Genomic DNA, 26,668 nt, shown 5'->3' on the forward strand with positions numbered 1-26,668 from the left:
CTTTTGCAAAAGATTATGCTGGTGTAGAACTCAGGGCATTTGTTTTTTTAATAGCATGTATAAGGAAGAAAAAGGAAAACAGTTGTTTGACTGAATTTTAAAAAGATAGTCGCATCAGCAGTCTTCCCTCCTATGTTTCTGTAAGTGTGGTCTCACTTGGAGTAATTTTTAATTTGACATTTGAATGCTTGAAAAGGTCTGACCTTGATAGTATGCAAAGCCTTAGAGGAAAGAATAATTAAAGACATGGAGGTAAATGGAACATGGAATAAAATGCAGCCTGAGTGTCCTAGGTAGAATGCGCCAGTCTAACTTCTCTAGCTGTGTCTCTTTTCTCAAGCTCTTCGCCTTCTCCCCGCACCGGCCCAACAAAATCTGATCTTATCACTGGATTTACTGGATGTCATTAAACTGTTTGATACAGAGGTAACTGCAAAAGTAATAATTAAGTTGCAGATGAAAGGAACTTGATGGAAAAACATAAGGTGAAGAAGGGACAAGCTATAAAATAGAGTGCAACGAAGTATTGGCCTGCTGGAAGCTTAATAAAGAAGTTTCTAAAGGATTGGGCGTAGGGTTTGAACTTGTTTTAATATCTTCATTATTGACCTTGGGGATTGTGCTTTTGGAACTTGCTGGTAATGCAAAGTTACGAGATGTGATGAATGCAAAAATTTTTTTTTAAAAATTATGTATTTGATGTGCACTAATAACAGAATTTTTTGTGTTAGCTCATTTTAGTTGGAAGTAGTGAAAAAGGAATAAGACTAGAGCATAGTGCCTAATCACAGGCTTATTGTGAATGTGATGCTTCATGAAAAGGGGCAAACCTTAGTTTTGTAGTGAGGAAAGTATTAACATCATGGTCTAAGGTATCGATGAAGCTTTATCTGACTATATGCCTGGTGACGCCTAGTCAGAGAAAATGAACCCAAATGAGAATAATGCAAGGAAAAAGTTACTAACGTAAATGCAGTAGAAGAGCTTGGCTGGTTTACCTTAGCAAAAGTAAGGTTGAAATGGGATCTGATTGCTATTTATAAATATATTAGGAGAGGTAAGCACTAGGGAAGAGAAAAAGCTATGGAGGCTAAAGGGTGTAGGATTGGTTTAAAAAAATAAAAGAGCATCAAGTGTCTATGAATATATAGTTTTTTATAAACTTTATTTGAATTTCAAATTTGAATCATGTGAGTCTGAACCAATCTTCTAAATTATGTGGGCAAGAATACCCCCAGTAGTTTTGAATTGATCAGGTGCCATCTTACAAAACGATTTGTTTAATGAGGACCTTAGAAGGTTTCTCCTAGGTCATCAGGTTACAGTGTTCCTAAAGGATAGCTAGGACAATGGTGATACTTAATTATATACTTAAGCTGGAAGCCTATATTTCATGATGTATTCCAAGACATAAGAAAAGCTTGACTGATATAAGTAGTTTTGGATTATATTTTCTTTTCTTTATAGGAAGGGTCATTCACGAAATTAAAAAGCATGTGCGTAGAGGTAACTGTTCCATATGTGAAGTCAACTTAATAATTGGAATTCGTATGATGTTAGTTTAACTAGCACTAAATCTAATATACCTAATGAAAATAAAAATTGTTTGGGTTTATTTTGGATAGCTGCTAGACATCATTTCACTTGCACGTTACAGCTCAAGTTAGAACTCTAAGTAATTCTATAGAGTTCAGCTATCAGGTTTTGGAAAAAAAATGGTTGTACTAGCTTGACTTAGTACTGTGATGTGAAGATAATGAGGGAATGGAGTTTGACTATGTCAGAGCAAGGAGATAGACTGAGTACACTTTTTATTTAAAGTGCATATTTAATGTTTTCCTGAGTAACTGTAGGATATGCTGTACTTGGCTTTCAGGAGTTTAGGAAATGGAGACTGGTACTCTGTGGATCCAGAGAATCTTTTTGCTTTTGGATGAAAGGTCACTGGAATCCTTAGTTCTGCCTTGAAATTGAAGTGAGCTGTTAATGTCTTTGGGAGCTGGTCCAGTGTTAGCTAGGCCTGTCTGTAGACAACTTAAATGTCTGATACTTAGCCTTTTTGGACTGGTCTCTGTTCTGTGCCAAGAAGGTAAGCTTGGACACCATCTAAAAACCACCTGAAACAGGTTTGGGGGTGTGTGGTGGTTTTTTTTTTTTTTTTTTTTTTTTTTTTAGCAACTTCCTGCCCATACTGGGAGAAATGTGAATTAAAAAAACAAAACTTACTTGTTATGCTGTTGGGTTGCCACTTGCAAGGAAACTGGCCATAATCACAAGAGTTCTTGCATTATGTTTAATATTTGAGCCTGACCTCCTTGATATCAAGTTCTTGGAGCAATCAGAAAAAAGTGTTAGATAACTGCCTTTGGTCAGGTGTTCTGTAGGAAGTCTGATTTCCTTGGAATGCTGTGAGTCATTGCAGCTGTCATCTGAGATAATTACAAGTATTCTGATTACTGCTATGTACTTTGAAGAGTATCTTGTATGTTGCAATTCAGATCAGAAAGATGTATCTAGTTGCAAATTTCATATTTGAGGATGCATACATGTTCTAAGTTGCTGTATATTGAACATTTTAAACAGCAGACCTTGGGACTTCAGCACCACTGAAACCTTTCATAAGCTATAGCAGGTTAAAACATGTAGCAAGTTTAAAAAAAAGGGAGAGGGTTATTTACCTAGTTCTGTTGCTCAAATCTACTGGTATTCTTTCAAAACTAGGAGCCTCTCTGTAGTTATCAAATTTGTTAATTATCCTGCCTCACCCAAGTAAGGAGAATAGATGCTTCTGCAGGAAGGGTTTATAAACACAGCCTTTATTGATAAACTAAATTGGTAGTATTGTATCTGTCTGTACTGGAAGATTGCTTATATGTATTACTAGCTGTTTCAGAACTTTGAGCATTACTTGCTGTTTTAAATATTCATATTTAGTGGTAGCAAACTATTTCTGCTGCTCTTGTTATTTCAACAGTGAGAGAGCTTTGGGAGTGAAAAACATTTTATCATTAGATTCTTAAGACTATCCTAGTAAAATTATAAACTACCAATTTTAATATGTTCTTAATGTGGAGTACTATGTATTTGGTAAGAGTAACACTGTAATGAAATAAAGCTAAATTGCAGATATGAAATTCACAATAATGTGGAGGTGCAGTTTAAGTAACAAGCTTTTCTAACATTAGTAATGGCATTTCTTTGAATGTTCACTTCTAAGTAAGGGGTAAGGGAACTTGCAATAGAAAATAATAAATAATGGACGCATATGATTGGATTGGATGTAGACTGTTAGATTTTAAAACTGAAACTAAATACAAACATTAATAACTTTGGCTGAAGTTACTTCATGCATGTTATACCATGTTATTAATAGTGTTTTTTTTATTGCTGAGGCTTAAGAAACCTTTGTCCGTATTTACGTAAGACATTCCCTTTTTAGTCTGTATTTTATCCAATATATTAACTAGCAAATGTTCTCTTTACCAGAATTCATGGTCCACAATCTGTGGCTGTAATCAACCCTTGAGATAGATGCTCATTGCATTTTCACTGTTGTTTTTGGTCACTAACAACAGGTCAGTAACAAACAGATGAATTTGGAAGAAACTGTAAGAAAAAATCTTTGCTCTGTCAGGTTTGAAATGCCAGGGTATTCATGTCTTTTCCATGGCTGAGAGGCAAGTAAAAGCTTTTGATTCCTGTTTCTCTTGCTCCCTGCTTCCAGTAAAGTGTGCATGTCAGCCTCTGTACAAGCACCTCTAATAAGCTGTGTGTATGTTGCTCCTGGGCTTTTTGTTTGTCCCTTTGACAGAGGTAGACAAGCTCTTTTAGGAATAAAAAGTGGACGTTCTCCCAACATTTTTCTTAAAGGAAAAATCTTTGACAGATGCGTAGTTAGTGTGGATGCTGACAACATGTCATTGTGGGGAGCTCAGGTAAAATCTGTTACCCATGATAAGTAGTGATTGCCTAGAATCAGTCCTCTGGAGTTGTGGACATTCAGGTGTGTCAGCTTTCTTATAAAATTTTTTTTTGCATTCTGACACTTATGTGCCGATTGATTAAAATTAATAGCAATTTCTCAACTGCCAGGGCAGAACAAAAAGTGAAAGATTCTATGTTATTGATGTAATATATGGATGTGTACCTGAGAGCTGTGATTAATTGTAGATACTATTAATCTTGCAACTTCATCTACTGATTATTCCTGGTGATTCAGACCTGTAATGTTAAGGCATTAATTCATGAAGCCTAAGCTGTTATGCATCATAGACCATGAATAATTTTAAAATAGGTGATTTGTTAGAGTCATAAATTTTCTTCCATGTGAGTTTATAGGACATTTGATCTTTTTTTTGGTTATTTCAAGAGGAAGATAAATGCATGGTGTTCACGGGCAATGGGTGTTACGGATTTTCGTTAGGCTGTTTTCCCAAAGGTCTGAGTATTAATTTTTTAAAACTGTAATTGCAGGAAATTAACAACATTCCTCTTGTTGCTTATTTTGTGCCAGCTATGTCACCTATGTTTTTTCTTCCTTAGAAGAACATCCGAAATTACTACAAAATCACATTTGAAGTAGTTAGAAGGAGTTTGTCAGATAAGGAAACTAATCTTAAAATATACACAATCAAGGTAGTTTGAATGGCAACTGAACACTGATCCTTCCTTTTTAGACATCTTGCCTTTGGTGTTTTCAGTTTGGACCAAAGTTCATTTGCAAAATGCAAGTTTCAGCTTAACATTGGCAACTTATTTTTCTCCTTCTCCTTATACTTTTTTTTTTTAATATAAATGTGCTGTTATAGTAGTATAACCTGAAATACCAGTGTTCCCAGGTGCTTTTAAAATAACTGGATAAAATCGTATGAAGGAAAACATGAAGGTAATCAGGACATTACTGTTCTATCTACACTGAAGGAAAACTGGAGTCTCTGACTATAAGAAGTCTGTAGAAAGTACTGCTGTCTCCAAGGCCCCTGGGAAGTAACTGCATTCTTTTCAACTTTAGTAAATATCACAATCGGTGTATATATTTTTGAAGATAGCCACTTATATTACAGTGGATACTTCAGCCAGTTATTTAAAAAAAATCTTAGTAGTATTGTCTCCATCTACTTGTGCATTGCACACAATAACAAAGCATTACAGGGAAGACTTGCTTTCTAATATGTCCAACTCATTCTTCGAATGTATCTTTTTTTTGTTGTTCTGGTGTGACTTTAAAAAGGACAGCAAATCACTGGTGTGCTTCTAGTTCTGAAGTTTATCCCAGACGTTAGAGAGCATGCTTTATAGATGGTTTGGTAAACTCCTTTGTCAAATGATGGGCGATAAAAATATTCTCATATAATCTACATTCATATGATGTAATAAATAAATGTTTTTATGTTACATAGTCTTTCTTTATTCTTGTTACTTCTGATAGTGGCAGAATGAGTTGATGTAGATCTTAACTATGTTTCTGTCACGTCCGTCATAAAAGTTAGTTAACTTTCCTGTTCCTCTCAAAATTTGTCTTGCTAGTTTTTATCTGTCTGACAAATATCATGCAGTTAACTGCTTCCTCATTCATTAGGGCTCAGATTTTCAAATGCAGTAAATCATTTTTCTTTACCTGCCAGCCTGAAAGAAAAATACCCTGCCTGGATTCATTTTGGAAAAGATACCTTGATATTTTCAGTATGTTGTAAGTGCTTCTAGAATTTCAAAGATGATAAAGCAGTCATGGAAATAGTAGCATTCTGTTTTGAGCATATCATTCAAATAATTTTTGAATTTAACACTGTAACTTACCCTTTTTTAAAGGAGTTTGGATTCTTTTTGCCAGTTTACATACATCTTTTTTTTTTTTCCTTATGTGTGCTTGTATGGTGTTTAGATGTGGCTGAATATATTATTTTACCTTGCCAATTTACAGCTTAAATAGACTTATGTTCCATGCATGAAATATAGTGCCTTCTGGCAGAGTCAGCTTAGGTATCAGACTTTAGAACAGTTATAGTTCAATATCTTTAATTGAAGGGAATGGTAAACTTAAACTAAGTTTCATATAACCTACTCTTGAATTTTTGAATAATGCATGCTTGTTTTTGTACAACTCTACAAGTTACCTGTCTTTTAGTTGAAAATTTTATGTAATTCTGTACAAAGATAAATTCTTATGTCCTTTTAGAGGTGTTCTGTGACAGACGTTGTGTGTACATCATGTTAGTCTTTTCTAACTTTCCAAGAATTGAGCTTCTGATAACCAAATCTTTCCTGTTCTCAAAAATTCTGTTAATTTGCTCTACTGCTAGCAAGTGGAGATACTTGCAGTCATCTCTGACTTTTCCCATGGGTACTACAGAATGAGAAGGTTCTTTTAAACTCTTCTTTACTACTCTAGATAGGCATATTTACATTGTCATTTTTCCCCTTATGTTTTCACCCTTCCAGGGAGCAGAAGGAAGACTTTCGGAGCTCAGGATCCGAAGGAGGCCTAAGTTTGAAGAGAAAATACGACACTAGATCAAAGAGATTTCTTTACAGGTCCTGCCTGTCCAGTAATAGATAATATCTTGGCTTTACTGCAGTGTAGCAGGCCTGTTTATGGCAAGCAGGCAGACTTGGGACTGCATTTCAGTGGTGGAAACTGGCTCTGCAGAATCTTTGTGTCACTTCTTCCTGCCCACTATTTGATCTAGTCCAAGACGTGTAGTTGCCAGAGGCAACTCCTGTATTAATGTTGTGTTGGCTGCAATGTAAAATGGTTGGAATAGAAATCCAGTCCATAATATTTTTGAAGATCTCTATTTTTTTTCCGAGTGTGTTTAGGCAGGTGTCTCTCATTCTTTTCTAAGGCTCTTGTAAGTCAGATGGGAAAAATCTTAGCCTACATAGTCGCTATAGTCACTATTCCATTCAAAACAGTTGCAATAACCTGGCTTTCTCTCTCTCTCTCTCTTTTTTTTTTTAACAGCTTTTATTCTAGAAGGAGGGTGAAATCAGTAACTAGAGTCTACACTGCTAAGTGGGTTTTGAACTCCCTATCTACTTGAAAGTATCTTTGACTCCCAAAGATTCAGATTGAAATTACAGGTTTGAAAAGCAATGGTGTATTGTCACTGTACATCAGTTATATCAGTATACCTTGAGGATTTTATTAGTTGAATTGCCACAGATTCTGTAAACCCTAGTTGCGGATCCAGGAACTCATTGTCTTAGTTTGGAAAAATACAAGATAAAAGATAATATTGGGCAGTTTTCAATGGGAGTATTGGGCAAAGGACAGTAGATAAGTACTGATGAGGTATTTTTGCGTCGTGGATGCAAATAGAAATGAGCCTGTCTGTAGTTTAAATGATGTGATCTGTGTAGCATGGCCTAAAATGTTTCTCTTTCTTGTTCTCCTCTCCCTCCCCCCCCCCTTTTTTTTTCCCCTCATGGAATCATGTAATTTATACTTTTGCATTTAGCCTGTGAGTGCCAGGTAGTCTGTGGTACATACCACAAGGGCAGTGATATGTATGTTTGTGTGAATGGGAAATCCAATATCCTGTTTGCTGCTGCATGTTTTTTTTTCTTTTTTGTGGGATATGTCATGTAATTTAGACCATGCTGTTTCCCTGAATGCTAATAGATGCTTTCCGATTTACTGTCCTTGTGTCCGAAAGGTCTCAGTCCTGCCTGTCCACGCTCAGGTCAGTGCTGTCTGTCAGTATGCCATTGAATTACCAAAATAGTTGGGATCTGCAAGAAAAAGTGAAATTTAGTCTTTTTTTCTTTTGTTTCCCTCTGTGCACCAGTTTTGTTACCAGCTATTTATTAAATTTGATGGTTGTGAATCTTGGGAGGCTTTATATAGTTTTTTCTTTTGAGGCTCTTAGAAAGCAGGTGAAAGTTAAAGTTGTTAAAAGGGTGCTGTAGACCTTGAAAAGATTTCAGCCCACTCCTGGAGAAATGTCGAATATGAAAAAATGTTGCTAAAGCTAAAGGCTGTTTGGGGTGTGTGTGGGGGTGCACAGTGGGGAGTATCCAGGAAATGCATTGTGTTCATGTATCTGGGGAGCAGAAGCAGGACTCTTTCATACGTGGTGTTAGAACTCGCAGGAAATATCAGAATAATTTGGGGAATATTTTGAATCAGACTTTACTGTTTTTATGCAGACTTTGAGAAGGACGGCATGAAGGGACCTTTCACGTCTTTAAAAAAAAAAAAAAAAAAACCAACCCCAAAACCTGTCATTAAAAAAAAAAAAATCACTTCAGAAATTGCTGCTTCCATGTCTTGAGATAAGCCCGTTTGTGAATGACAGCTCCTTTTGTTGGTGGCAATGCCTTTCAAAATGAACCTCTGAACTGAGTTTTTTCTTTTTGTTTGAGCAGAATTTCCTTGAGCAGAATTTCCTTAGCAATAGTGTTCATGAAGACTGAGAAGCAGTTAGAGCTCCCTGTTCTTACTTTTAACCTTGGGTTGTTTAGAGTTGCAATAAAAAAGGCTTTGCAAGCCAAATCCAAAGTATGGTATCCAGCTGGGCACTGTAGGTGCCTAGATTACAAGGACAATGCCTAGATGACTATAAGTAAAATTCCCAGAATAACTTCCACAAAAAATGTTTGTATAGCTCAAAAAATAAATGTTTGGACCTTTCTGAGCTTATTGGCAGTCTTAGATTTAGAGGAGTTTTCAGATATTTGATATTGGTTCTGCTTGTGGTATGGGAGATGGACGTTATTTTTGGATCAAACTCTGTAAGCAAATGTGACTGCATACAGCATGAGCTATTGAGTGGCAAGTGGCAGGAAACTTTGAAGTAATTTTGTAAATATTCCTGGGAGGGGACCACCTCATGTTTGCTTGGATTAAGATGATGATGATTTTCCTCTACCATATAAAGCCAGATTAGATGCAAAGTTTTCAGGTTTTTCAGCATAGCAGTTCCTATTTTCTCAAAACAAAAAAAAACCCCAAACCACCTTGCTAAATGTAAATTTGGTTCAGGTATGTCTCCATCTACATCACTATATTCTGTTTTTTAATAATTCCAGTTTTAGTAATTTAGTCCATTATTGACTTGTATCTGGTTGTTTTTCTATGTCAAGACTGTGTTTAGCATTCTTTCAGAATCAAGGATTTGGACTGAGGGAATGTAGGATTGTAGGAAGAAAGTTTCTGGCTAGTAGCAGCCCTCTAGTCAGTATCATTTGCTTCAGAGTAGTCCAGAGACCTCTGTTGTGAAATAATGTGCCCAGAGGAGAATTGGCTTTCCTGATCCCATGCAATTAGTAATTTTTGTGTAATTTTGTGTAATTTGTGTAATGTCTAAAGAATATTAAAGAGGGTTCTTAATGTACACATTAAATATTATTGAATAAATTTCATGTTTATATAAAAATCCAGTCCCTAAGTTATATTCTTCTGGCGCCTGTGCAGTCTTGCTTTCAGATATCATAAGCATAAGGGAGATGAGCACAGTTGAGAACACTATGAACATTTATTCCTTTTCATGCTGTTGCTTTATGGCATAATATGAAGTGATCTCTGCTGGAAGAGGAGCTTGTACTGAGCTGACTTTGCCTCTGTTGCCTAATTTAGCCTTAGAGGCCATTCCTGTCTTGATGGTTAAAAAAAAACACAGTTTAGAGAATACACTGTATTGAATAGGTAAATACAGCAATGAAAATTTCTTTTCTGTGAATCATTTAAAGTTTATGTATAAATGACGTATAATCCTTCTTGCCTATTTTTGAACTTAAAAGATGAGATTGGTGTCTGTTTCAGGTAAGGCTATAGCTGCTCAGGAGCATGACAAAGTTGAGGTTTCAAGAGCAGATAGTATATCTCAGTATCACAGTTTTTATTTTATTTTTTTAAACATTTGAGAGAGTTCCAAACTACATTTTGCTTCTATTTCTGAAGAAAAATACAGCAAAATTTACTTTAGCATGTGACCATTACCTTCTAGCTACTTAGAATATTAAGAAAGCTTTGGGAAAATAAGCATAATCAAGTCTGTGCAAAAATATGTATATGAACTTTCTTCACTAGCTTTCATATTAGTATAACTAAAGTGGTAGAGCATGCTTTGCATCTAACAGCGTAAGTGCTTGACAGATTTATGATTTAACCTTCTGCTTTTAGAAGGTTGTTGCCATCATAGTATATTTTAAGAGTAATTGGTACTGTATAAAGGTCTCTTTCTCCAGAAACATACTTTAAAAAAAACAAAAAAACCCCCCATTTTTCAGGTCCCTTCACAGATGTAGTAACTACAAATCTTAAACTACGAAATCCATCAGATAGAAAAGTATGCTTCAAAGTGAAGACAACAGCACCTCGTCGATACTGCGTGAGGCCGAACAGTGGAATTATTGATCCAGGATCATCTGTAATTGTTTCAGGTATGCAGGTATACTCGGTTATAAATTATGTTTTTAGACTTTTTGTGAAGTTCTCTAACAGTGATCTTACAGGCAGTTGGGAGTGCGTCAGCTTTTTAAAAGGATTTTTAAAAATAAAACTGTTCTCCTTCATTAGTGCAACTGTTAAATTTTGGTAGAGGTGCAGTGATATATGAAAATCTCCTATACAGAAATATTTGCCATCACATTTACGTGCAGTTCTCAATATGTAAGGCAGAAAAGAAGTTGGAAATGGGGAGTGGCATTAACAGTACCTTTGCTTCAGTCTACTATATTCGTGCTTATATCTTGACGTGGGACATTGCTTGGCTGTTCTGAAGTGTTTGAAGTTTAACATTTGGCAGTTTATGGCATTTAAAAAAAATATATTCAGAATGACAGGGTAGTTGTTTTGACCACAGTATTGATACCTGTTTTCTGGACCCTATCGTTTACTAACTTTTCCATTTATTATGTTGTTATGTGTTAAGTGGCAACCATTAAATCACTTTTAAGAAACGATATTTTCTCTTATTTTAGGTGGAGCTGTAGTTTAAAAAATCTACTACAGTTTACTATAGAAATAATCCTTAATCCATTTTCACACGCACACAAAAAAGCAGAGAATGAGCCCTGAGGCCAGATGATGCATTTTCTTTTTTCCATGAAACTCCATGTAGGTTTGGCTTATATACTTTATTCTGACAGTCAGCAGAATTTTGGTAGCTGGACATGGTTTATGGTTTAAGCTTATACTGGACTGTTAGAAAGACTAGATGTTAAGAATCATGGGAGTGGACATTCTCAAAGACATGGGAAAAGAGCAGGTATCAGTTTTTTGGCTTGATAAATGCTTTTGGTGGGTCATTCTCCTGATCATTCTGAGGCAGAAATCTCCTGAATATGGAGATTCTCAAGCCAGGGACTGCAAGAGGAGGTCCACTTTTCCTGTGGACCCATCATGTTTCCCAGCTTGGAGATATGGACACCAACTTTTGATAAGTTGTGGTTTTATAGGCTGTAGGAGATCTAGCTAGAAGCTCATACCTGTAACACCTGTAGCTGATGGTAGTGTAGTTAAGATTGATAATCTTTTTGTAGAACACCTGAAAAGCTGTAGCAAAGCAAAAGGGAAGCACTGAGCAATCCTCAGAGCTTTTCAGTTTCATATACTTAGACCATTTGGAAAGTTTAAAAGAAGTTAGGGAAGTAGTTTCAGATGATGAATTCAGAAGTTGCAAGGAATAGCTCAGGAAAATTTTGAGTTTATGATTGATTAAAACCTTAGAGTAACTTTCCTTGAAGGAGAAAATTGGTTTTCTAATCTAATATGATTGGTAGAAAGTGACTGTGTGAAACTTCAATACTGCTTTCTGTATACAGTCCAGCATCTTGTGGTTGAAAGATCACTTATTGAGAGAATGTTTTCAAAATTCAAGCATACTTTATTTTCCACTTGAACTTCAACTTCCAGCCATTTTGTCCTGAACATATGTTGATTGCTGAACTAGAACTATCTGGTGTCAGGTATCTTTTCCCCAGGGGTAGTCAGATACAGTTCGTGATCAAGATATCACTGGACTTTCTCTTCAGTGGATTGAATAGATTGAAGTATTCCATTTGCCTGTTGTGAAGCATGTTTGTAATTCTTTGAATAGTTCCCTTTTTAAAATGTTCTTTTACAAGCAGTAAATACTTGAGATGTAAACAATGTTTCAACTTCAGGTTCACCAATACAGGGAAACAATATCATGTTGGTTGAGTCTCCAGTTTGCATAGCCATAAATCTCAGATATTCCTTTTTCTTTCTTACCAGAAGCTTTTGTACAGTTGTTTAGCTGCAGTGAGCCCACGATACTTTTCTGAGTTATCTTCCCTGAAGTATGGCCTTAATTTTTTCTGTTTGTTTTTTTTTTTTCTGGGTCATTTGGTAAGTCAAGTGCACAGAGAATTTTTCTAGTGACCCACTTTATCTCATGAATTTCTCAACTGAATGTTTTCAGTGCTGCCTCATATTATCTTTCATATCATTATAAATAGATTTCTTTCGCATAGTTGTATAGAGAATAATCACTATAACATACCATTGACTAAAACTCCATGTTCAAAACTAAATATTGAGATGTTTATTAGCTGTCTTCAGCCTTTATAATGCATCATTCTGATTCAGAGTCAAGCTGGCTCTTAAATTATTTTTTAGATGTAGATCTTAGCGCTCATTTTAAGGGAAGTTTGTCTATCATGCAATTTTGAATCAGTAGGTAACCTTTTCCAACCATGTTTATATGTTTTCCAAAAATACTAGTTTGGTAAGACCCATTTTTCTTTACTATTGATTTGCATAGTTTACCCTTTAATCTGATGCTCTAAATTAACTTTGTTATTGTATCATGTATAGTAATTGCTTGTTGTTGATTTTTCTTTTCAGAATATAGCATGTTACTTTTTTTCCTTCACAACTAAGTTTGGTTTTCTGACCCCTTTAAAATCAATTTTATGGAGATAAGTCCTCCTGCTTTGAAAACTTAAGCCTGTTAACAAGAGTTACTTGTTTTGGTTCCCTTAGAAGTGATCTGAGGACTATTCAGTAATCCCAAGAACACATGTTGAAAACTGACTTCATACATTCATGTGGTTTTCCATGATTATTTAAAACCTAACAGAGTTTGAAGAGCTCTTTGATTCTATGTATTGTCTTTACCTGCGCTGCTGTTCAATTCAGAATTTCAGCTGTGACCAAGTGGTCAAAAAACAAAGTTAGTTAACTATTTATTTACCCAAGGATTCTGCCAGCATAGAAAGAGTCCTTGATGATGGAAAGCTGGCTTTGCCACCTTTCAGGTTATTCCATCAGTTTCCCTGGCTTAGGAAAACTGAAGTACTGCATGCTGTTCAGTAGTCTGTTGACAGCAGTTTACCTCTAAGAATTGTTCTGTAGCCTGCACACTTGGAAGAAGCCTTTAGTTTGCTCGGTTGTGTTTTGGGCAACAGTGAGATCAAGGATTAAGGAAACCTAGCCTTTAAACCTTTCCAAATAGATTGTTTGAAAGCATGTCAAATTCTGTAGTTCCTTTATGTGCTTCATTTGGGAAATACATCTGATTCCCATTATTTACTTTTCATTTGATTATGCTCTATGCAGCATTTAAAAAAAAGATCAGATAATCATGCAGTAGCAACCATGTGCAACATGCAGCTAGTATCTGTGGTGTAAGTTACATAAGTACGTACAATCAAATTCAGAAATCACTTTTTTCATAGGTACTAGTGAATTTGGAGAGGCTGTTAGTCATTTTGATGCTGTATTTGGTATTTTATAGAGTGTAGTTTATTCTTACCATGAAGAATTTTTTCTGTGAGTGAAAGCAGAAATGTTAAACTATAAATGAAGGTTCAGATTTGTGGAAAATAGAATTTAATTGATGAAAACTGTGCAACAGTATTGAAGTTCACAGACTGAACTGGTTTAGGAATATATGGGGAACTTGTTCAGAGCATACGGTGTGTTTTCCTAGCTAAATCAGTATTTCTGCACTAGCTTTTTCATTGCTATAAAATAGAGAAGTGTACAGATATCTGCTGATAAGACTCCATAAATGTAATTCTTAAGTTTTTTAATTTTTATGTGAAATGACTTAAACTCCTATTTAATTTTGTATAAAGATACAGTAAACTGAAATTCACATTTGGTGGAAGACAAATGTATTTACACTGTCAAATAACTTAGCTCTACTGTTCACTCTGAGTCCTCATCCTCTAGTAGTCCAAGTTGTGTACGTGTGGACCTGGACTCCCTTCTGGAGTGAATCAATGAATATTTTCAGAAAGGAAATGTGAACAAGGGGTTAACATGATAGTTTGTTTCAGGATCTGCTCCAGACAGACAATAAGGACAGAGGTAGCTTGTGCTAACTGCGCATCCCTCTCTTCAGCAGTCCTCCAACACTATCCTATCAAACCTTGTGTATTCACCTATTTCTGCAAGCCCTTATACTGTGCCCCAGGATATGTGACTATATCCTCTTAAAAAAAAAAAAAAAATTTATTCTCCTGATCTGTATTATACATGTCATGTTATTTCAGTCACTTTGAACTAAGGCCCCATCTCCCATCCCCCTCCCCCCTGCAAAAATAGTGATGCCAGGGAGACCTGGGCAACTCTATGCAGTGTAAAAACATACAGTCTACTCCTGGATGGCATTGTACAGCTTGAATGAAGGTACTGTGATTCTGTATTTAAAACTTTCACTTAAAAATACTGTACAATATTCATAATACTGTAGAAATAATGGAGATCACGAATAGTGTTGTTGATGGTGGGGTTTTTTTTTGTACTGAGCTTGTGTATGCTTCAAAATCATAGCTTTAGAAATATGAATTTCTGTTCTTTACTCAACAGAATTGTCAGCTTGGGAAAGCTGAAAGTACAGTAAAAATGCTGTCATTCAGAAAGTGTTTTGCTCCTGCAGAAATACCCCCAACTATTTGCCTATGCTACTTCTGGTACTTGTAGAACAAACTGTCATGTGTCAACATGTCCAGTTTCGTCCAGGAGTTTTTTTTAACCTGCATTAGAGTATGTAGAAGTCTGAAAATAAACAGACAAATATATAAAATAAAACACAAGGAGAGAGGGTTTTTTTTAATGTTTCACTTAAAACCACCTTTACAGGGAACTTGGTTTTGAATCCCTTCCCTCTTTCTCCCCCAGTAGAATGCGACGGAGGCCCCAAACTCGCTATACCATTTAGCTGCGTTCCTTGATTTTGAAATACTTTCAGACAAATATTAACTGTCAGACTGTACTTAAAGTTAAGAATGTGTTAAAACCTGAATAAAATGCTTTGTGTAGTTATTCCATAACTAAGCACTATAAAGCTAAAAAAAAAAAAAAAAGCTGAATTTGAAGGCAGTCCGAAGATACATCATTAAAGCCCCCAGGCAGTTTTACCTCTTTTCTTTATAACAATGTCCTGTAATAACTGTGGTTTGAGTGAAGTATTTTAGTAGCTTCAATCCTTGCTTAGATTAATATGTCTTTAAAAATCAGTTGAACTTTCCCCATTGCGTGGGCCCTAATGTAAGTCCTCTTTTTTTCCTCTGAGGAGCTGTCATAGTATGTACTATAAGTCTTGTATTTTTCCATTCAGTTAATCACAAAATGTGTCTATTGCACAGAAGAGTCTACAGGGTTTGCTTGTTTTTTTTGTCTGTCTGTCTGTCTTGCAGGATCTTTCTTTATCCTTACTTGTATATTAAATATCTTTTAACTATAGTAATTGCAAAAATAATCTTTCAAACTAAACCAGACTGTTAAAAAACAAGGTTTTTAACAGTTGTAAGATTTGTTTCCTGTCACAAGCTGTTGCTACAGTGTATTTCTGCTCTATTTCCAGAACTGCCTTTGCATTTTAACTTCAGTGTCTGTTTAGTAAGAAGTAAATCTAAAATGGATAGCATGCTTACTACAGTGATTAGCTGAAGAACCACATAATCTTACACTTTATTTTTCTTTTGAACAGTAATGCTACAACCTTTTGATTATGACCCAAATGAGAAGAGTAAACACAAGTTCATGGTACAGACAATCTATGCACCACCAAATATTTCAGATATGGAGGCAGTGGTAAGTAAAAATGAGGTAGAATGACTGCTCTAGATTTTTCTTTAAGATTTAGGTTTTAGCTTAAATGAATCACTTATTTGTAATTCATTTTTTGAGAAAAAATTGGATTTTCTCTGAACAAATATGACTTCCATAAGTGATTCAGGGTTTTGAATATTAAATACAAGCTCAGTGCTTGGAACTTGCATAGTAAACGGAAAGAAAATAGTAGAGAGACTCGGGTAAGATCAGTTCAGTGTTAAAATGATGGGCCTGTTGTATGCAGCTGGGTCTTACATGCAGCTAATGGGAAGAGGATAAACAGGTTGAGAATGAAGGAATGCGGAGTATGTACAAACTGCAGGCCTGAAGTAAGCTATATGAAATGAGTGCATTTGGTATAAGAAGTGTTTATATGAAATGTTCAATGGGTTTCTAAGGAATTCAAATATTTGAAAGGCTAAGGCATGTCCCTCTACAGGATAGCCAAGGAGCTAAATCCTGCACAAATGATAGATTTACTTTCTGTTTAAGAGAACATGCTGTTGATTCAGTTTTTGGGCAAATTGGTTTGATGAAGATCCAGAAAGAAGAGATTTAGGAACCTAGGAGGATGGATTGTGCTTGTTTGTTCAGAAGTCAGGATGCCTGTCCCCGACTTTCCAAGCCGGCAGCAGTGGGAAGCCTTCAATTGTCAGAACGTCCCCTTTCGCAGGGCATACATGGGCTCCCATAATCACGTACATTAGGGTTCAGGGTAATGATGCCCAGGCTACTGTCTCCAGAGGGTCTCTTAAGGACTGCCTGTCTTTCCATAGGTATGTTCAATGCTCACTTTAGCAGCTTGAGGTAGAGGAGGGTAGGTGAAATGAAGGATAGCGTTATATTTTAGTACTCACTGAAGTCCGTTACATCTGGGCAGGCTTAGGCTGTGTTCCCTTACATGAAGGTAAAGGCCACTTGTGGCATCTCTCTTCACTGGAAATAGTGGAAAACCTTTTAGATTTTGTTAAGCTTTTGAAGCATGTAGCTAAAAAAATAACATCTTTCTTCTTTGTTGGTCTGGTTTACTTTTTCTTATCACACTCTGATAGCTCTTGGTTATGTGCACTAAGTGAAGTGTAGCTATTTGGTGAGGATATAAAAATCTGCTTTAGAAATACCTTTCAAATAACTGCTTTCTCAATGTATTAAAGTATAGACTACTGAGAAACAAATCTTGCAGAAAATCAGTAATTGTAATTATAAATTACTATACAAATAATGCCACTGAAAAAAAGAACAAAAAAATACAAAGATTTTATGGAAGTCTTGGATCCTTTAGTCTTCAGGACCTGCAACCTTAAGGCAACTTCAGAGGAACTATTACTGGAAAACAGAATTGCTGCAGACCTCAGGTCAACCTCTGAGCCTAAAGATTTAAGGCAACCACATGAGTAAAGTTAATTGTCAGTTGGGCAGAGATATTCAAGCATATTTTACAGTTAGTAAAATATATTAATAATTATTGAATTTGATTTTTTTAATAAACTGCTTTGAAATATTTTATAGGCCCAAACATAATGTTATTTTACAGTATTTTGTGGTAGTTACAAATAGTAATTTAATGCAGTAAAAGGAGGGAGTGGTTAAAAAATCTAAAATATGGATAAATGAAAAACATTTACTCTGGAAGTAAATATAGAATCACTGAAAGATGTCTTTCAATTCTTTCTTTAAAATTGGTGCTTCCAAAGTAAGATGTAAGAAGTACATCTACCAAGGAATGATAGGGCTGTAACTTTGTTCTTAGACCAACTCAAATGAAACTTTGCTGGTTGTGTGTTGAGAAAACCACTGTGTTGTCCCCTCCCAATCCCCTGCTGACCTCTGGATCTAGTCTGGATCTATCCTTGCATTCAATTTATTATTGTTTAAAAGCTAGTCTGAAAATTGCAGCGAGGGTAAGGACAGTATTCAGCTATATATGAGGGGAATTGTAAAAGCAAGTTCAAGAACTGCTCAATGTTTGCATAAGTCTGACATGTTAAGTAACCATATAAATTGTTGTCTTAGTGGAAAGAGGCAAAACCTGATGAATTAATGGACTCCAAGTTGAGATGTGTGTTTGAAATGCCCAACGAAAATGATAAACTGGTAAGTAAGAAAAGAGTAAGAAACTACTTGATACACTGTTTTTTAGAGTATCACAGAAATTTGTCTTTTTTTTTTTAAGCTATGTACATTAACAGTTAAATGGATTGTAGGTATCTGTACTGAATTAAATGGACAGGAGGGATATGCAGTATACAACTTCTCAGGGATTTTTTTTTTTCTCTCTGAATTTCACTGGGGCCTGATCTGCTCACCAGCTTTCATTGTTTGATGGCTGCCTCTTATAGCCCTTTATGACACATTGTGAATTCATACAGTGTTGACAATGAGCTCTTAATGATTTATAATAACTTGTTTTATGGTATTAGTCCCATATATTTTTAACTAGCTGATCATGAAATGTTAGAATTTAGGCAACTCTCTCTCTGTAGTCAGCTGATGGCTCTACCTGTAGGATGTGGCAAAGGTACATGCTTAAAATTGGTACCTCCAGATTTGTTTTTGTTGTCTTTCTACATTGACTAATAAAGAGAGTCTAGAAAACCAGCTTTAGGAATGGGTCATCTAGGAAACTAAAGTTCAGTGAGTTAAGTCCTAGCCATGCTGTCTAAGGAATCATGTCCTAATCAGTTAGATGAAATGAATCTTAAATAGAAGGCAAACTTAACATTTGACAAAAATCCTGTGGTTATACAGTTTTTATTTACTGCCTGTAATAGCTGTTCAACAATTCTAGAGATAAACTGAACTCCAAATTATACTGGTGTAAATATGCATAATGATGTATGGAGTGAGCTATATTAAATTTCAGTATGAAAACTGACATTCTGTAGGCATGGTTATACATTGCAGTGCAAACAGGTTATAGTGTTGCCCTTTACATATTATGTAATTCCCATTGTAGCTTCTCTTTGTTTTAAACATTTTATTGCTGTCAGATAAAAAAAGAAATCTTCAACACTGCATGCTACTGTGGACAGTGAGAACTGAATTACATCCTTTGCTTTTTAAAGTATTAAGTGCTTTTAATTTTAAAAATTCTGTTTCTAATTCAGCTGAATTAGAAAAGGAAGTACTGATTAGGGATATGTGTGTGTGTGCATATATATGCACATGCTTTGGGAGTCCTAAACACATCTTTGAAGGTAGTAGAAAGGATGGATAATCAGACAAAAAAAATTCCCATTATCTCCATCATGCTCCTTCAAATACAATATATTCTAATTGTGTAGGAGATGATAATTTCATGGTGAGACTGAAGTCTATTTTGTATTGCCTGATAGTTGGAATAATATTTAATTGTCAGTTACCTACAAGTTTTGAAGAATGTGCCAACATTTTACACATCGACATTTTGTTACCCTGATAACTCTAAATTTTGATTTATAGGATCCTAATACTGTAAATTCTGTTTTTTGTTTTTTGTTTTTTTGGTGCTGCTTTTAGCATTGTGAATTAAAGTGCTGAAGCAGGATTTCTGTAAACAGCCTTACTCGCTCCATGGCCTTGACTTTATTTTATAAGCTGGACAGCATTAAAAAAGAAATCTGTAGGGTATGTGGTAAAGTAGCATGAATCCATGCATGTAAAGACTGTATCATTATTTACATGCATAAAGGATCTGAATGAAGGCTGCTAGCTGGTCAGTGGTTGTCTTTGTAACCATTCTTTTAATACACCTTTTTGAGTGTAATGTAAGGGTATTTTTTAGACCAGATGTCAGTATGATGATGTAATTATTTTATAAATGGTGACTTAAGAGATGCAGGCTTTTATTCAGCTGTCAGCTGCCTATATATGTGTTAAATGCTAAAACTGTAAAGGCTAAACATTTATTATGAAGGTACTTAGTTGGCTTTTTTTCTGTGTTTATTACCATGTTATTAAATTACATCATAGATATTAGAAGAATTGTATTGCTTTTAATTTTATACTAGAATGTAGTCAGTAAAATGTAATGCTCTGTACAAAACTAACACCTTTTGTACTTTTGTGAATGTGATACCTTCATATTATTGCCTGTCTATAATATTTATATTTTTCTAAGTAGCAGTGCGGGGTTGCAGAACCTAATCCTTTAGCAGTTGATTTAGTTGCTCCCTTAAACCTTACAAAAAGAAATCAGCCAGATCCTGAGAGTAAGGCTCACCTGCCACCTCAGGATATACCTACACCAGGACACAAGTATTTCACTCCAGTCAGCAACAACTTTCTTCGGATGCCTACCAATCCTAGCCAGAAGATTGACATGAAGGAACCAGTCAGTGAGGTCAGACAGCAAAAGAAGCAGGTTTGTTCCAGGGAGATAAGTCTTAGTACTCCAGTGAGGTTTCAGTATTACTAGAGGAATCCTGTTTAGCTAGCGAACCATCAAAAAAGAATCAAATTGTGCTCTGCTTACTCATGAGTAAGTATGTTGGGTTTTTTGTTTGTTTGTTTGTTTTTAAATCACTTTAGGATTACCTGTGTAATGTAGCAGGATTTGGCTCTTAGGCTATCTTTGGTTGTATTGTGAAAGATGTAAAATGCAGGCAGATGCAGTAGACCAAACCACCGTTGCTTGTGTAGGAACTGATGAAATTCTTGCAAATCAAAATCTTTATTTAGTTGTTTTGTTATTACATAGATATGTTAGCTTTTAATAGGTTCTCTGTTACATTTAATACTTCCCTTGGGCTACTTACCTGATGTTCTGAAGGATGCAATGTGGTCATCGTCTAAATGACATAGCTGGGTAGCAAATCAAGCAAGAATACAGAGGCTAGAGTCTCTAATATGAGAGTGTTGCCATATGAATGCTGTGTTTTTATAAATGGTGACAGTTGAATCCACTGGATTTTTAACGTCTGCTGAAGATAATTGTATACTTTGAGCAGAGTTGCAGGAACTAGACCCTTAATTTTATTTATAGCTTTCTCATAGCCTTTGTGTGACTCTTCACTTGTATTCAAAATTAGTAACGTGTTTCAGAAGTGCTGTGAGGCTTAAAGTCCATATTTGTGCAATGCTTTGTTGTCCTTTAGTATGAAATGCTCTAAGTGCAAAATATTTTCTCCATACATACTTCATATTAGTTTGTAACTAATTAGTCACAGTTAAAACAAATTAGTTTGTAATAACTTTTGTTTACTTTTTTATTTTGATCTGTTTTTACTATTGCACTATTTGCTTCCCTTATTTTTTTCCCAAGTTCAAATGCTATTTTATGTATTTATTGTGTGTTTTGCGTATGCTTTCTTTTGGGTGCCTACTGGGGTCAGTGTTAACAAACTTAAATATTCCTTTTTGTCTCAGTGGCATTTTGTCTCAGTGGCATTTAGTACAGAATGTGAAGAGTGCAATATTCTCTTGCTTCTTAATATTTGTGCTAATCAGAATTGAACTTGTAACAAGTCTTTGATTGGATTACTGTAAATATAAACTTCGTTGAACTATATTAGTAGCTGGATTGTTTCAGTTTTAAGCTGTGAATAATTTTTCTCTAGGTAAGTAAAATTCTCAAGCCATTCTTAATATTTGTAGAATGATATAGATGCAAGCAAATCTGCCCCGGTACTGAATACATCTAAACAGGATGGACCAATGCCAAAACCACATAGTGTTTCACTTAATGATACTGAAACAAGGAAGCTAGTGGAGGAGTGCAAAAGACTTCAAGCAGAAGTTATGAAGCTGTCGGATGAAAATCGGCACCTGAGAGTAAGTTCTGCTTCTGTGTTTATATTGAAGAGGGTCCACTCTTACTGGCTGGAAGGTCTGGTTTATGATTAAGCTGATAAAGGCATTTCACCCCAGAAGTTAAGAAAGTGTATTCCAGAAAGTAGGTATAGTTACTAGAATGTCAAAATACATCTAAACAGGATGGACTGATGCCAAAACCACATAGGGTTTCACTTAATGATACTGAATCAAGGAAGCTAGTGGAGGAGTGCAAAAGACTTCAGGCAGAAGTTATGAAGCTGTCAGACGAAAATCGGCACCTGAGAGTAAGTTCTGCTTCCGTGTTTATATTGAAGAGGGTCCACTCTTACTGGTTGGAGCAAGTAGAGTAGTGTATCTTCTTACCTTTATTAGCTGCGTTATTCTTCCTTCTCCTGTGCAGTCTTTCTGCAGTTGAACGTGTAACTAAGTTTATTTCTAAAAGTTATGTTTATAAACTGATCTAAGAATTAGTGATTCCTGATGCAGGAATGTGTGCAAGTAAAATTAACATTTAAAATATATTTTCCATTCCTCAGTGATTGAGATCTTGTCATTGTTATGGGTGAGGTACTGAAGCTACACCATTTTCTTCTTAAACAAAAAGCAATAAAGATACTCCCTTTTAAGGTGGTCTCAGTTACTTTGGGTCTCTCTACTTCAGACTTAATTTGTAACTTTGTATAAAAGTGCATTATTATTCATTCTTAAAAATGAGTAAGTGAGAATGAAAGCAGTAACCCTGTGTATCATAAAATGTTAGTGAACAAGAATAAATGAATGGCCAGAGGTAGTAAACAAACAATATATTACTTTCCAGTAACTTTATATAGTAGTGCCATTTCAGTAACCCGTAACTAGTCAATATTTGACTTTTTGAGTTTTTTGTGTATTTATTGTTGGATATCTGAAAATTTCAATGGCCATCAAAGCCTTTTAAAGAATCCTGAAATAATGCTGTCTCCTTACCTGTAATTCTGGTGACACTGAAACATTTGGAGAAATACAGTACAAAATTACTGATAAGGAATTACTGTTGTTTAATTCTTACTGTGTAAGTGAAAGCAAGAATCTTCATTGTGCCCAGTAAGAATTCCAGAATCTTTCTTCTCCAGAAGGAAGAAGATACACAGGTGGATTATCTTCTCATTTGAGATGTTATAGTTTGCAAGCTTCACGTTTATTTTGGATTTTGGTGTAGTACAGTGTTGTTTTTCGAATGACCTTTTTACTTTATTAAATACTTGCCAGTAAAATTGGCTTTTGAGTTAAATCTTCATGATTATTAAGAAGACACATTCATAAATATTTTGCATGTATGTTTGTTTTTTTCCCCTCAGGATGAAGGCTTGAGGCTCAGAAAGGTAGCACACTCGGATAAATCTGGAACACCCACAGCCTTGGCCCTCAGAGATAATGGCTCTAATTCTCTTCCTTCACTTCTTGTTGTAATTGCAGCCATTTTCATTGGATTCTTTCTAGGGAAATTCATCTTGTAGAAAGAATGAGTGAGAGAAGCATGCAAAATGCAGCTTCTTTTCTTTTCTTTTTTTCTTTTTTTTTTTCCCTTGGCCAGAAAAAGATTTGTTTACCTACCACTTCATTGGTAGTATGGCCCAAGTGACCATTTTTGTGTACAGCATCATAACAGGCTTTGCCTTTAATGATCTCGCACGGTTAGAAAACATGATTTAAAAAGACAAACTGTTCGGCTACTGGACAAAATTGTACATTAAATCATCAATAGCAGATGTCAGTTGCACATTCAGTCCTTTATGAAAATTCATAAATAAAGAATTGTTCTTTCTTTCTGTGGTTTTAATAAGAGTTCAAAAATTGTTCAGTCTTGTAAATGTTATTTTAATAATCCTTTAAAATTTTATCTGTTGCTGTTACCTCTTGGAAAAATGACTTATTAGATTGCTAATCCCACTCATTCAGGAATATGACAAGAGGTATTCTGAGGGAAATGGTGCCTCTTTCTGTGTAAATTTTCTCCTTACCTTACTTTGCTAATATCATGGCAGAATTTCTTTCTTATCCCTTGTGAGGCATTGTTGAGAGTTTTTCATCCTTACAATCCTGTCCCATAATATTTAACATTACAAAAGAAATAAAATTGTTAACAGATTTTCTGCTGGGTAGCCTGTTTGTGTGTGTCGTACTTTTAGAAGGGATTCCTAACAAGTTCGTTGTTCATGGTAATTTGCTACTTGTAACAAATGGCTATTTTAAAACTTGTTTGCATAAGTCTCTGGCTTAGACTGTTGTAATTGAAGCTTGAAAAAATTAATAAGGGTTTCCATTCTGTTTGTTTAAGAAGTGAATTGTTTTCTGGCTGCTTTCAGCTACAGAGAAGATAATTATCCAACTTGTTTTAGGACAGAATAATTTGGATATCCAGCAGGTATAAATAGCAGAAATAAGTGTTTTTAGTATACTAACAGTTTTCTTGGATTGTGCAGGAGTGTAATAATCGACCTTCTGTTCCATCTTTGGGTCTTTTGGGTGTCTTCTAGGCATCAACATTGTTATCCTTTGATTTCATAAGATTACTTAATTCAAGAATGCTAACATACTCAGTTTGTAATTCCATTTTAGCAGATATTCAGAAACACCATTTGAATGATTCAGACACCCATAATGAATTCCTTGGTGCAGAAGAGTTGATATTTACTGAGTGAGCCTTAGTTGCTCACCTTTGGAAAAGGAAAGTAAATTTTATGCAACTTCTGGCAGATCTACCTACATTAACCATGTATATCTAAGTTTTAAAGAATGCATTTTTGGGTCTGAAATGCTTCCCTGCACTTAATCTTATGTCTTGCGTCATCTCTGAATATGTCATAAAAAACAACAGTAATATTGGAACAAAATATTATCTGTGCTTCTGACTAAGCATAATCCAATTAGGGAATTACTGATAAACTGAAAAATTATGGAAGAGATATACTCCTGTAAGCAAAATTGTATATGCTCTTGGACATCTTGACTTGATGTGGTGCAGCTAAGTGTGTTAGACCTTGGTATATGCACACGTTATATAGTTGAGAAAAATGTTCTAGAGAAGAATTACATTATCTTGGTTGCCTTTGATTTCTAGTGCTTTTTTTTTTCTTAAACCAAAACCCTATGATTACATCATGTACTGTCATTGCTGTCTGATATTTTTATAAAATCTTGCATATATGCAAGGAAAATGATGAAGAAAATACAAATACTGCTTATCTTTTCCCTTAAGCACGCAAGTACAGATGTTTCCAGTTATATGTTCCAGTGTCTGCCTTCAAGTCTCCTTTCACTCCAGTGACTGGAAGAACTATGCTAAGGTCTTGATTATTTTGATTCCACTGGTTCAGAATGGTGTAATTCTCCAGTTTTATCTCTAACAGAACATTGACACGTCAAACTCCATAGCCTGTTCCAAACTGATTGCATGGAAAATGATGAGGGCAATAGGGCGCAGCTTCAGACAGGGCAGTCATCCCTTCCTTGAAGGGCGGAAATAAACAACTAGGAAGATCTTAGAGTGTACAGAGATCTTGCTGTAGAGGTTTTCAAGGGTAGCTAGCACTTTCAGGACCTGCGAGCAGGAAATAGGAGTCATTTATCAATGCAGCCAACTCAGGTTTGATGTCTGGCAGCAGTACTGCGAAGGCCCACCAGTAATAAAGTAAAAAATAATGATAAAATCAGGTTAAAATATTTTTTTTAATAAATACAAAACAGGTGGTGGTAAAACTCGGTCATGGTTGGTGTAATGTCTTCAAAATGAAAGTGTGCAGAGTGCTTATTAATGGTATAAGGAGACTGTGTGGGTTTCCAGTAATCCCTTCATTAGCTGTATATAAAATGTAATGCTAAAACTATTTTGCTCTCAGGAGTGACTTTGGATGAGATCAACTGTATTCAGTGAATTATGTAATATGGATTAAATTGTTTGTCTCTGTTCCTGAAATGGTTAGACCTTCTTGCTTTGTCTGCCTGCTTACTTGTGTATGTAAGCATGGGGAAATAGTCTTCTCTGTTCCTAGTGATATGATCAAATGACGATGCCTATAAAGTCATGTGAGGCTAAATGCGCAACTTTAGTTTAATATGCATCAGAGGTTGCTTCCCTGATTTCTCAAAAGGGCAAGGTGGAACAAGTATACAGTATCAAAGTAGTATTTTAAAGTTTTATGAATATAGCACTTTTAAAAAGATTGTATAATGGTTTAGGGAAAAAACCCTTGTTAAGTAGAAAATATAGCTTCTGTAGTAATTCTGGCCACCAAATTTAACCCACTTGAGAAAATTATATCAAGTACATTTAAAAAAAAAATGTATTTGCACAAACTATTTGTGCATTTCTGCTGATTCTCTAAAAGCTGTTGACAGACACTATTGTGCAGGCTTGCATGTTTCCGCTGCTATGATTGAAGCTGATTTACGTATCAGAAAATAACAAACACTAGCTTGAAACTTCATTATCCTCTTGGGAGGAGAGGGGGTGGAGGGACGAGGTGGAAGGGGGACTTTTTGCCAAAGGGGAAAAGACAAAGTCAATAAGCAAAATTTATTTTTCAGGCCTTCTTCGAAGATATTAAAAGCTGAAGTGTTAATAAACAATTAAAAATGTAGTAGTGTCCTTTTTATTTTGAAACTTATCCCTGAATATACATTGCATAGACTTTACTAATATTGAAGAGGTGTATCTAGTTTCCTTTACAGGCTATATACTGCCCTGGTTTTAGCTACTGCTTGTAAATATAAAGCTGGATTGGATGAAGATTCAGTGTTTGAATGAAGAGCAGGTGCCTGAATCCGCACAACACTGAGGATGCTGATGGCTGGTCAGATTTATATACTCATCGTGGCAAAGGGAGTTTTCTTTTTCCTGTTTGG

At 35.4% G+C, this 26,668-nt stretch overlaps 1 protein-coding gene across 1 annotated transcript in view; it reads left to right on the top strand.

The window, feature by feature from the left end:
- The window catches only part of VAPA (VAMP associated protein A), a 32,447-nt gene extending 6,708 nt beyond the window's left edge, over positions 1-25,739 (top strand). Inside the window, exons 2-6 of the mRNA XM_067290712.1 lie at positions 10,231-10,383; positions 15,906-16,009; positions 18,044-18,124; positions 21,605-21,781; positions 23,122-25,739. Of these exons, the coding sequence (XP_067146813.1) occupies positions 10,231-10,383; positions 15,906-16,009; positions 18,044-18,124; positions 21,605-21,781; positions 23,122-23,280 (674 nt within the window). The 3' untranslated portion in view covers positions 23,281-25,739. The remainder of the gene's footprint in view (positions 1-10,230; positions 10,384-15,905; positions 16,010-18,043; positions 18,125-21,604; positions 21,782-23,121) is intronic.
- The last annotated feature ends 929 nt before the right edge of the window (positions 25,740-26,668 follow it).

This window comes from Apteryx mantelli, chromosome 2 (assembly GCF_036417845.1).
Source record: "Apteryx mantelli isolate bAptMan1 chromosome 2, bAptMan1.hap1, whole genome shotgun sequence".
Taxonomy (NCBI): Eukaryota; Metazoa; Chordata; class Aves; order Apterygiformes; family Apterygidae; genus Apteryx; species Apteryx mantelli.